General features: G+C 39.3%; 1 protein-coding gene across 2 annotated transcripts in view; it reads left to right on the top strand.

Annotated features, from left to right (window-relative positions):
- SEMA3C (semaphorin 3C) overlaps positions 1-13750 on the top strand; it is a 178765-nt gene that overhangs the window by 142223 nt on the left and 22792 nt on the right. For both annotated transcript variants that reach the window (XM_040413119.1, XM_040413112.1), the window contains exons 13-14: positions 7490-7578; positions 8841-8882. In XM_040413119.1, the coding sequence (XP_040269053.1) occupies positions 7490-7578; positions 8841-8882 (131 nt within the window). The remainder of the gene's footprint in view (positions 1-7489; positions 7579-8840; positions 8883-13750) is intronic.

Raw genomic sequence — 13750 nt, 5'->3', positions numbered from 1 at the left:
ACAAATGTTATAGTCTGTTGAACAGAATTTGGGTCATGTTCAGGTACTCTCGGAACATTTAAAATTGTATTTTAAGAAAACGAGTACCGTACTTATAACAAGGAATGTGCAGATGGCCATAATATTTTTAGGGGCAAGTGGTTGAACGAATTTCCACTTAACATCCTGAAAGCTTAGTTTTGGCCAGAGACTTACAGTGGGTTGTCCCAGACTGCTGGGCCTCCGCCAATCACAAGAATGGGAGTCATTTGTTCCCTGCACTGCCCCTCTATTCAAAGTCTATGAGACTGCCAAAGATAGGCTAATGAGGCCAATATAGTATTTGGTTATCTTCATCAGTCCCATAGAGTTTGACCTGTCCAGCAGTGCACATGCTCGACTGCTACTCCATTCATTTGACGACATGGATCCCCCATTCTCATGATTGGTGTGTATCCTAGAAGTCGAGCCCCGACTGATCAGACATTTATCACCTATCCTGTTGATAGTTAATAAATTATCATTCTGTGACAACCCCTATAAAGCTCGATCCAAAACTGGGAAATCAAGATGTTTGGTAGAAATTGGCTTTAAAGGGGTTATCCTGGAAAAGATAATGATTACCTATCCAAAGGAGTCCCGGCACCCCTGTCAATCAGCTGTTTCAGGAAGCTGAAGCTCCAGTGAAAGTCGTGGCCTTACCAGACACAGCACCGTACATTGTGTAGAGGCTGTGCTTTTTACTGCAGCTCAGCCCCATTGATTTGAATGGGGTAGAGCCACAAATAAGCCACGTGACTGATGTAGGGTAACGTCATTGGCCTAGAAAGAGGCCACGCCACTCAGAGTGTGAACCTCTTCTAACAGCTGATCGGCAGGGATCCCGGGTGTCAAACCCCCACAGATCTTTTCTCAGACAACCCTTTTAAAGGTATTTTCTGGTATATTCATATTGATGACCTATCCTCAGGATAGGTCATCAATATGAGATCATCGAGGGTCTGACACCCAGCACTGGCCACGATCAGCTACTTGAAGAAGCTGCGGCATTCACCAGAGCTCCAATGAGCGCCTTGGCCTCACTTCACATCTTACCAATCACAGCGCCGTTCATTTGATAGAAGCTGTTCATGGTATCACAGCTCAGCCCCATTCATTTGAATGGGACTGAGCTGCGCCCAGGCCATATGACTGATGAACGTGACTTCATCTGACCTAGTAAGAGGCCTAAGCACTCTCTTCGAATGGCTGTTTGGCAGGGAGTGTCTGGAGTGGGACCCCCACCGAACTTATATTGGTGAACTATCCTTAGGATAGGCCATCAATATCAAAATTCCAGAAAACTCCTTTAACATAATTTGTAGTTAGTTGATGGTCCAGTTTTCAATCGTCTTTTGGCCTTTATGTGCTTAATGGGAGAGTCAAATTACTTTATCTTTAAACATGGTAAAGGCACGTTAAAGTAGATCAAATTACAGTGTATCAGTTCTTAGTAAAACAAAAAAACTGCCTTTGTCTCAATGATGTATCAGTTTTTTTACAGTCCATTGTTAATCACTGTGACACCTCTACTTGTTTCTGCTATAAACTGCATGACATAGTCACACTGAATTGATGGAAGAGAGTCGTTCCCATCTCAGACTGCATTAGCTTTAGAGCCAGTCGCACATGTTTATTGCTTTGTCTGCCAAGGCATTCTAGCTCTGCCAGGTTTAACATTCTTATTGGAGAGCTTTATAGCTCTGGACCATGATGTGGTGTTTAAATTTTATGGAATTATGGAGAGATTTTACAAAAATAAGATTTGTGTAAACTCGGTATATGCTTATGTGACACAGATTTATCAAGTGCTGACAAAGTCCCTGTCATGAATAGATCTTTATAAGCCCTTTGTTCTGAGGAAGCTGCTTTCACACGCAACACTTTTCACACAGACGCTGTATGATGATTAACGCGTTTTTACACGAGAACAGTCCTATCTGTGTAGATATATTTTTTATATGGCTAGCTTAAGCAATGCTGTTTTTTATCTGTTTTCACGTACATTTTCTTATGTTATATTTAGTGAGGATGCAATCAAAATGAGCTGCACTATAACTGCACTGTAAGTTCAGAATTTGTATATATGCCAAGAGAACATTGCAGCAAAACAGCATCTAAGTACAAAGATGGAGATTTATCACAACTCAGTTTTGCTTGTGTCTTCAGGGCTGCAATTTGTGCCAAAATTATAAAACATCACACATTGAGATTTATAATGATGAAAATTTAAGTCAGTTATGTATGAGTCTGCATTGCCCTAATTTGGGGCAAATTTATCAAATGTCTCACATTGTTTTTATTAATTTTGTGCACCTTTAAAGGGAATGTGTCAGCAGAAAATGATCTACTATTTAAATCACTTTTTTATGTTTAACATATTTTTTTATAATTTTTGATGATATTTTATTTTCCATGTCACTTTTTATATTTAAACTAAAACCAAAATTCCAGCATTTTTTGCACTGACCACTATGTCTAATAATTGGCACTACTTCTTGGTTTGTACAGATCACTTTACTGCAGTTAACTAATTCTAATCCTCCCTGTAATGATATCACCTCTGTGTATAGATAAGTCAAGATCCAACATTCACAATAGATGATTGTCCAATAGATGATTATCTATTCTTTCCTTGTACAATGACCTCTGCACAGGTCGCAGAGCATGCCTAGAAATCTCTCCCATAGAAGTCAATAGGGTTCCCTCCTGTCTATGGCCCATGGGGCTGCCATAAAGAAGTTTTTGTTTTTACTTCTTTGTAAATGATATTAAGAACAGCTCAGCCAAGATGGCTGCCCCCAAAATCATGATCAGGAAATAAAATAAATTAAAAATTAAAAAAACACAGATTAGAAAAAAAAGATGTGCTGCTATCTGGTGCGGAGCCGTCAACCCACTACGACCGCAGTACACTGAGTGTAACATGTGCTATCATGCCAATATGTATCCTATTGATAGTGACCACTGTAGACGGACCAGGCACGGTTTAGATGCCGTGTCTAACTGCTAATATATTCTAGCAATGATAAGTAGGCCAACTGGACTACTGCTAACTATCTTGCAGTGGAGTGAATTACTGAGTTAAAAACAGAGTCTGCCGCCCTATCCACATAATGACTGATATTCTCAGTCATACTATTGTTGCAGACTCTGTTTTTAACTCAGTAATTCACTCCACTGCAAGATAGTTAGCAGTAGTCCAGTTGGCCTACTTATCATTGCTAGAATATATTAGCAGTTAGACACGGCATCTAAACCGTGCCTGGTCCGTCTACAGTGGTCACTATCAATAGGATACATATTGGCATGATAGCACATGTTACACTCAGTGTACTGCGGTCGTAGTGGGTTGACGGCTCCGCGCTCCCACAACTTAGATAAAGTTGATAGTGGCACTGCAAGCTGACTATTGGCAGTACATTGCTATTATAGTGGCAGGGGTGAGAGATAGTGCACTGCTCTCCCTCTTGATCCATTGACCATATCCAGATATCACAGTGGAGTGGGGACTGTATTTTTAACTCGTTTTTGATTTTTGGTTCAATAAGTCAAGTTCAATTAAAAGCTATTGAGTACACGTTTAGATTTTTAATTAATAACAATAAAAGTGAAGTATAAATTTTCACCTGGGGAAAGATAGGTTCAACGCCTGTATAGGCATCTGTAAATAAACTATTTAATAAACCTTACCCAGGTTATGTCCCGATTGTAAATAGTAGATAAAAATGTTAGTGACGCATTTCCTTTAAGTCTAACATGTCTGTCTTGAGATGTTACTCCACCGCTATGCTATCCCTTGACTGGAGAAGATTAAGACAAATTTTTGAAACTTTTTGAAAAGCCTCAGTTAATAAATGTGACTTAAATCAGCTACATAGGCTAACCATTCCCACTTTCTCCTCTACTTTTCAAAATTGGAGTGGATTAAAAAGTGAATGTTTCAAAAACTTTATGCAATTAAGCCCAAAAAGTTTCAAACCCCTATTTTGAGACTCTTAGGGTGCCTGAACAAAGTGTGGATTCAGCAAGGTAATATAGTAAAAGCATAGTGAATGAGATTTGACAAATCTCATGTATACTTTGCTTTTTTCATCCATGCGGAAATTGACCCGCCGTGAAGTTTTTAAAATCTGCAGTATGTCATTTGTGTGTGCGATTGCACACCTTATGTAGAGTGGCTTTCCCCATAGACTTTAACAGGGTTGTTAACATAAACAAAAAATCTACACTGAAAATTTTCAGAAAAAACACCACAAAACCGCAATAAGTAGTGCGGATTTGTGTGCATTTCTTTTTGAAGTTTTGGTGCAGATTTCTTATGGATTTTCTGCACACAAATTGGCACCATGTGCAGGAATCATTCAGCCAGAATTCTGGAGTGCAGGGCTTAAAAAATCCCCCCATTGTTTGATAAATTTCTCTCAAACTTGCACTATTGGCTTTTTGTCTACACATCTTTGAAACTTACATTTTTGATAGAGATGCTCTAGTTTTTATTTCACCTGTAAGAAGGTACAAGGAATCATTGTGGATGATATGTATGTGTCACCGAGGGTCCTGGCCTTGGTGGAGTAAGAGCCAGTTTTTATGTGTCAGCAGCAGTTGCTGTTTGACACTTTGCTATTTAGTATGGCTGTGAATAGCTGATCGGGGACAGCTCTTACTGGGAGTAGTCAAAGTGTGGGTGACTGCTCCCCATGTTCCAGGCCGGGTTTTGTCAGGCCTATAAAAAACAGCCAGCAGTGTCAAGTGGGGGGGATTTATCTCTCTCTGACATTGGAGCTCTGGCAATCTCTATACCGGGATCTCAGCCTTGTGCCAGGCTGGAGGCCTGAAACCAGGAGGACTGCTCTGTTCTGAGCTATGCCGGTCGGGTGTGGATTAACACCCAGGACAAAGGTGACTGTTTTGTTTTTTTGAGCTATCTGGGTGTGAACTAACACCAATACTGCAAATGAACTGTCGTACTGTGTACTTGCAACAAGTGTGAATAAACACTGAAGTTTATAGTTTTAAACTGGTCTTCACCTCTATACTGCGTCCCCTGGTCCTGACTACCAGAGCGAGTCCCCACAATTGGTGGAGAATGCGGGCAGTAGCAGTGAGGCTGGATTGAACGCAGATATTTTTGGTCTCTGCATTTTTCCCAGCACGGTTGTATGTCGTACATTAAACCAGCTGTATTACAACCAGTGCCCCACGACAAAATGGAGGCTGTTGTGAAGGCCCGGATCTTTTACCCAGGTTATGGGGTTTTGGTCCTGGTGCCGACCATAGACAGTAAGTTCCTGGCTAGGTGGCAGGGGCCCTACGAGGTACTTGAATGCAGGCAGGATACGGCAGAACTAAGTGTGTGCATGGCTTTGTAATATATAGACACAGATACTCCATATGCCTCTGTACAAAAATGCCTAATATAAGTGCTATTTTATATGCTTTATTAAATGCTATCTGTCAGCAGATTTGTACCTATGAAACTGTCTGACCTGTTGCATATGTGCTTGGCAGCTGAAGGCATCTGTGTTGGTCCCATGTTCATATGTGCCCGCATTACTGAGAAAACTGGTTTTAATATATACAAATGACCCTCTAGGAATGGGTGCATTGCCATTACACTGAGAGGATCTAATTTCTCCAACTGTCACGTCCTCGTCACTTTGACTGACAGGGCCAGGCAGTGAAAGCATTATAATGCCTGGCCCTGTCAATAAAAGTTGAGAGGGAGCGGCAGATGCAGAGAGAGAAAAGCCTCTAGGAGTAATGGTAACGCCCTCGTTGCTCCTAGAGGCTCATTTGTATAGATTAAAACATATTTTTCTGAGCAATGCGGGCACATATGAACATGGGACCAACACAGATGCCTTCAGCTGCCAAGTGCACATGTAACAGGTCAGACGGTTTCATAGGTACAAATCTGCTGACAGATGCCCTTTAAAACACTTTTTACTAAACAGGGGCAAAATATTATTCCTAAAATCTGTCTACTGGAAATAGTATAGTCTTTCTGTTGTATTTATTGCATACAGCTCTTTGCAACTATTCTTCCAGTACATTGTTTTCCAAGACGAATGTTACTATACATTAGAAACACAGCATTTGAAGTTCTAGATTAACACACAATGTTTATTCTGAAGGTTGATATCAGCTATTCTTTATATGTCTTTATTAGTGAATGAAAAGTCCTTTGTAGCAGATACTTTGATAATTACATCTAGAGTTGCTGAATTGACTGGAGTGTAGAATGGGTTTCACGCCTAGTGGCAATAAAGATTGTACTGCTATATAAGTGTGAATCTCACCAGGATTGTCTGTCACTGTCAAAGCCCTGTCTAGTTTAGGAACATTTTTTTATTACCTATATTAAACCCAATGTTACTTTTTGTAGTGACAAAATTAATCAAATTTAGTTCCCAACCATATTTGTTGGAATAGTACAATAATGGAATTTGTCTTCACAAATGGTGTAGTTGTCAGACTAGGTCAGCTAAATGCAATCAGGGGCGGACTAGGAACTTAAAGTGGCCCTGGAAAAGATACTAAAAGTGGCTCTATTTTGTAGTCGGGTCCAAATTGATGGAAAGCAGGGTCAACGCCAGTACGTGGGGCCAGCAATACCATATTGTGGCGCATTATACCACCACAACAGTGCCAAATGCCACAGTCCATCACAAAATACTGCCAGGAGCACAAAATACATCCCCAAAAACTTCCACTGGCTGGCCATGGGGGGGGGGCTCAGGCGGCCATCGGGCATTGTCACACCGGGAAATTTCCCTGTAACGTCTATGGCCAATCCGCCCCTGAATGTAATGATACCTTTCACTTAGCGATCTGTTATTTAATTCAGGAGAAAACAATACTTTTAATCCATATGGAAATTAGCAGTTAGGTGCACCAAAGGTCGACCCAAGTCACTCTGTGCACCCTTGCTCCTCCCGCTTTCTCTGCCCGCCCATTTTGCTTCCTTTTTGATGGACAAGGCCAGGCTCCTAAATAGTCATTTTGTGTGATAATATTTTCATTAATTTTAACTTACAGTAAATTAGTATGACATTACATTAGATGATGAAATGAGAATTCAGTTAAGTCACAATAATCACCTGATTGAAACTTTTTTTTTTATCTGAGGCTCTGTTCCTGAGTTGCTGATGATCCTTTTTTTAATATGCAAATTAGACCTTTGGTACAATGAGGGTGTCACCGCTGTACCCAAGCCCTGCTCCTTTCTGTGGCCTGCCCCCCTTCCTGTCTGCTTTGTTTGAAGGGCCTTGCAGCTTGCAAAATAGCGAGATATGGGCTGGCCACAGAAAGGAGTGGCGCTTGGGTGTAACAATAGCAATGGTAACACCCTTATTGCACCAAAAAAAAACTGTTGGATAGGTAGTTCTCTGGTGTTAGATTTCTCTTTAAACTTTTAAAATGAATATGAAAAGTCATTGTTTCTCTTTTTTTTCTCTCTCTTTTCTAGACAAGGGAACAGTACAGAAAGTGGTTGTTCTTCCCGGTAACAGCTCCTTTAGTGGAGAGCTCATTTTAGAAGAACTGGAAGTTTTTAAGGTTTGGCACCATCTTCTCATTTCCAGAAGTGAACTTGTTTACACACAGTTTTGATCTGACAGACTTGGCCCTATAAGTAAAGCTATAGATAAAAGAACTGGTGTTGTAATGTGTGTTTGGGTTAGCTGGACCAGCAACAAAATAACGTAATGTATGATGAACTCTGTAGCTGTAATTTCAGTGACTTCACATCAGACGTGATAAATATCACTGGCAAAAGAAGTAGACGGTTACTAGCATTAAAAGCAAACAGAAGTTTTCATGTTTTCCTACTATAGTAAAGGGATGACGTCGCTATATTGTATTGTTGCCAGCAGGACACATTTCCATAGAGTAAATTTATGTTCATCTTTCAACTAAAAAGCAAACTTTTTTTTTTTTAAATTGCAGACTCCATGTGAACATCCATGTTGAGATCCTTTATTATAACGCATTCATATAGAGTAAAAATAAAAATGTTAATATATATATAAAAAAAAAAAATGAATAAATAGAAAGGAAGTGATACTGGAAGACTCATCCTGTTACAAACACTTCAGAGAGGGCATTATTACTGCTATAAGGAAGGTCATGTTTTTCTCCCAAGGCTATGCGTTAAGAATTACTGGAAGTAATCTATAAGGAACTAGACATAACGGATTTATGTTTGTATCCTCATTTTTTTCAGCTTGCAATGCTGAGCAGTTTTTTTTAAAGCACTAATGGTTACCACAACACATGCTTCAGTAGCAGCTCCCATGTGCATGAAGTATAGAGGCCTGTGGAGCAATTGGCCATCTGCCAATCTCCTCTTAAACAGCCCAACTGATTCAATGAACAAGCAAAGTAGAAAATGTACTGCTTATTAAGTAATAATAGTAGAGACAGAATCACACAAAAGTAGGTGCAAGGCTATAAAAAGTTACCATTTCGATAATGGCATTATCGGAATGATAACTTACTAAAAGGTTTTTAAGTGATAATTTTGTCATGGCAACAGTGGAACGTTAGCTTAAATTGTAATAAATGGAGTGCTCCTTTCAAGGACCTACATATACCATGTATATTACATTCCTTATTCTATCTGTAAGTCCTGTGCCATTGTCGTTGTTCTATGGTTACTTCAGTAGATTGCTAGAAGTGAAACTAAAGGTTTAGTCACTCAGTCTTAGCTGTATCAAAAATGTGTAATAATAATTAATAGTATTTAACAAGGGTAATTGACGAGCTACCTTGTACATAGTCACCGGTGCTTACTAACAACATCTGTTTTCTTCATTTAGAGTCATGCTCCTATTAAGTCAATGAAGATTTCTTCAAAAAAGGTAATTTGTCTAGCCCTATATTGTTAAAAAATTAATACAGTATTGCTAAACTCTTCTCACAAACAGAATTGATGATACTAATGTATTAGCAGTACTAATAAGTCAGAGCTATTAGAAGCTACTAGAAGAGTTAGCTGAAGGCATTTTGCTAGTCATCTGACTTGCTTTTTTTAGAATGACTTGTATGAGAAACCTCCAACATTAAATACTGGTAACTTGTGCTTTAGTCATGGGGGTGTTGATTACATTTGCATGAACTAAGCTATTAGGTGTGATTGAACTTCCTTGGGAGAGGTGTTAGAACAGCATTGAAAGTCGCAGACAACAGATGTCATTCTTCCACTTCTATTCAAGCCCGGCTTCTTCAATTTAACATAAATAGCTTCTTACACACCAATTTTGAACCAGTCCTCCTCTGGTTCAAAAGACATGTGAAACAAGCTATTTTTAGGGATCGGTGCTCCAGTATTTGTAAATCTCTCCCATTGTGTCTATTGAGGGACCCACACATGCATAGCACCTTTCCATACATTCTCCACCTGAATGAAGAAGTCAGTGTTTATCTTGCCAGGTTGACCAGGGGTCAGTGGATCCACATCTATCATTTAAGGCATATCTTATGCTACAGTTGTGTTCCAAATTATTCAACCCCCAATGCTGTAAAGGGTTTTAGGGAATTTAGTGTACATTTGTAATTGTGTTCAGAATGAAATCTTACAAGGACTTTTTAAAGAACCAAATGCAACTAAAATGACATCAATTGTTTTTGTAATACAGTATTAAATGTTTTTTTTGTGATTTCTTCATTGACACATTTATTCAACCCCTTAAAGACTACCACTCTTAAGAACAGAGGTTCATTCAAGTGTTTTCGATCAGGTATTGAAAACACCTGTGGATGTCAAGGAGCAGCAATCAAGCATAATAAGCACCAATTAGGCAGATTTAAAAGGACTGTGATACTCAGCTCCTTCTAGACATTTACTGGTGTGTTTACAAACATGGTGAAGTCAAGAAAATGGTCCAGCAAGACAAGAGAAGAGGTAATTTCTCTTCACAGGAAGGGCAATGGCTATAAGAAGATTGCAAAGATGTTAAACATACCAAGACACACCATAGGAAGCATCATTCGCAAATTCAAGGCAAAGGGCACAGTTGAAACGCTACCTGGTTGTGGCAGAAAGAAGATGCTGACTTCGACTGCTGTGCGCTACCTGAAGCGCAAAGTGGAGAAAAGTCCCCGTGTGACTGCTGAGAAACTGAAAAAAGATTTGTCATATGTGGGTACTGAAGTTTCAGCTCAGACAATAAGGCGCACACTGCGTAATGAAGGCCTCCATGCCAGAACTCCCAGGCGCACCCCCTTGCTGTCTCCAAAGAATAAGAAGAGTCTACTGCAGTATGCCAAAAGTCATGTGGACAAACGTTTTGGGATAGTGTTCTGTGGACTGATGAAACAAAATTAGAACTGTTTGGGCCCATGGATCAACGCTATGTTTGGAGGAGGAAGAACAAGGCCTATGAAGAAAAGAACACCTTGCCTACTGTGAAGCATGGTGGGGGGTCAATCATGCTTTGGGGCTGTTTTTCTTCTACAGGTACAGGGAAGCTTCAGCGTGTGCAAGGTACCATGAATTCTCTTCAGTACCAGGAGATATTGGATGAAAATGTGATGCAGTCCGTCACAAACCTGAGGCTTGGGAGACGTTGGACCTTTCAACAGGACAATGATCCCAAGCATACCTCCAAGTCCACTAGAGCATGGTTGAAGATTAAAGGCTGGAACATTTTGAAGTAGCCATCGCAGTCACCAGACTTAAATCCGATTGAGAACCTCTGGTGGGACTTAAAGAAAGCAGTTGCAGCGCGCAAGCCTAAGAATGTGACTGAACTGGATGCTTTTTGCCCATGAAGAATGGGCGAAGATACCCTTGATCGCTGCAAGACACTTGTGTCAAGCTATGCTTCATGTTTAAAAGCTGTTATAACTGGAAAAGGATGTTGTACTAAGTACTAAGATTGAATGTCACTTGGGGGTTGAATAAAACTGATAATGATGTGAGCACAGAAAATACATTTGTGGTTATTTCATTATAAATGAATAATGTTTAATGCATTCGCTCCAATTACACTTGACTAAAATACATATAATAAAATACATTGAAAAAAAATGCGGTTAAAAAAACTCCAATAATAAGCACAAATGATGGGATAGTCCCAAGGGCATTGTAGTGGATGTGTCCCCTGGATCAAGTAGTGTCTATTTCAATTAATAAGTCTGGACTAGTGCTAAAATACCGGTCATTTTAGGCTGGGTTCACACCTGAGCGTATTCAATAAGCGCTTTTTACAGGCGTTTTTATCGGGCGTTTTTATCTGGCGTTTGTATCGGGTGGAAACAAGCAAACGCCCATTTAGGCACGTTCCCACTGAAGTCTATGGGCGGGAACGCGCGACAATACGCCCCAAAGAAGCTCCTGTACTTCTTGGGGCGTAGGGCGTTTTACAGCGCGTTAGTACGCGCTGTAAAACGCTCAGATGAGAACCATGCCCATAGGGAAACAATCGTTTTGCCTGTTGAGCATTTTACAGCGTGTAGGAACGCGCTGTAAAATGCTCAGGTGTGAACCTAACCTTAATGTGCACAGCCCGACTCAATGGCAGTATGGCCATTGAGTCGGGCTGTGCACATCAAAACTGCTGGTATTTTAGCACTAGTCCGGACTTATCAATTGAAATAGACACTACTTGATCCAGGGGACACATCCACTACAGTGCCCTTTGGACTATCCCATCATTTGTGCCTATTATTGGAGTTTTTTAACCACATGTTTTTTGTTTTTTTTATATGTATTTTATTATATGTATTTTAGTCAAGTGTAATTGGAGCGAATGCATTAAACATTATTCTTGTGTACCGCAATTCCCATTTAGCGAGTGCCCCTCCATAATTCTATACTTTTCTCATCTCTTGGTACGGGTGAATCCAGGAGGTGTGCACCCATATTGTTGTATTCATTAGGTGAGCCACCGATATATATTATTAAAGTGTATATTTCCAGTCTCTGGATTCCTTGTATGGCCTTTAATAGCAGAACTTAATCTAAGTCTATGTTCTTGTTGCTAGGCTTATAAATTTAAGTTCTTAATGAAGACCGGTGACAGATTAAACTCCTTTTTTACAACTGTGATGACTATAATTACAGTTTGCACTCGTAAAATTAATTCCCTAATCTGTGTTTAAAATTTAAAAAATGTGATCCATGGCAGGCATGTCATTTCAGTTTCCTTAAGTGACATTTTAAAACCCGGTAACTGATAAATTCCCTCTTGGGAAGCGGTTTGTAGGGCAAGTAGAGATTAGATTCATTAGTAAATCAATTGAGTACCGTATTTAGTCACTGAACATACACCCTCTCCCCGTGATTATATAATACTTCTAAATTCAGAAATTGTACAGAGCCTGAATATTCAGTAATTAAGCATTTCAGAATTAAAAGAAAAAGCAGATTACATACAGAACATGTATAATTTTCATAGTTCTAGGAGCTTATAAAATAAATTGTCACAACTATCAAGCTGATAAGATTTGAAGGGAATTTGTCACATTTTGCATGCAGTGCTATCTGTGGGCAGCATGTTTAGAGCAGGTAGAGCGGAGCAGACTGATATTTAGTTTTATGGGGAAAATCTGTATAATTTTTATTTTATTGGTCCTACTAGTGGACAGTCATACACAGATAGCTCTTATTGAGTAGGACCACTCACTGGACTCCTAAGCCCAAATGAGCAGAGATTTAGATCAATAAAATGCACGTTATACTGAAACTTTTCCTACAAAATTATGTATCAGTTTTCTCAGCTCTACCATGTTGGCCACAGATTGGACTGCATGCAAAATGTGACAGGCTTCCTTAGGAATGGGGCAATGTTGCAATTTTGACACAGTGGTGGATGTGGGATGGCATTAAAAGAGCATTATTCCTATAGGACAGACATTGATGCATAATCAGATTAACATACTATCAATACTTATGGTGCGAAGACCATTTTAACTTTCAAAGTTAAATTCACCAAAGAATGTTTCCTTCTACTGAATCAGATATAATTAGTACACACAATTTCTTGATCCCTTATGCACCTTGCATAAAATGTTATGCATGGTATTTAATTCATAATACTGTGCACAATAATGTAAAGTCACTGGCTAGATAGTCAATCTAAATATAATGTCGGGGGTTGAATAATTATATTAACCTCTGGCAATGGAGCATAGGAATATCTAGACGCTAAAATGTAAAGTGTGCTTGGAGACCTAGAGCCAAGAAGATTATATAGAAAGCTCACTACAATATATCTCATGTATCACAAGTATCTGTGACAATAACAGGTTCAGCTTTGATTATTCCAGTACGGTTTAGAGAGTGAACATTTTTTCTTTATTTATTTTTGGAAACACGTTCACTTTTTCTCCGAAACTGTATTGATACACCAGGCCCCTTTTTTTGCTTCTTTATTTATATTCTTTCTTTATTGCTATTATAAACCTACCGTATTTTAAGAATTCTACACACCCCAGTTGATACATTAAAGCTCTCACTGCTGATGTTGGCAGGTGACACCAGTTTTTCAATGCTCTTTTGCCAGCCATTCATTCTTTTGCTTGGCATCTTCCACTGTGATCCTTTTGACATCTACAAGATTATATAATTTGCAACAAAAATATTGAATGCATTTGCTTTGACTATTAATTCTTACAATGAAATGTATCTCATTTTTTCTAACAGAATTAGATTTGCATTAAGTATAATGATTGGTGTTAATCTGTGATCTTTATTATACCCTTTGACCCTGATTTGTCAAGGCCA

This window comes from Bufo bufo, chromosome 1 (genome assembly GCF_905171765.1).
Source record: "Bufo bufo chromosome 1, aBufBuf1.1, whole genome shotgun sequence".
Classification (NCBI taxonomy): Eukaryota; Metazoa; Chordata; class Amphibia; order Anura; family Bufonidae; genus Bufo; species Bufo bufo.
Note: the sequence above shows the minus strand (reverse complement) of the source record. Positions and strands in the feature narration are given on the sequence as shown.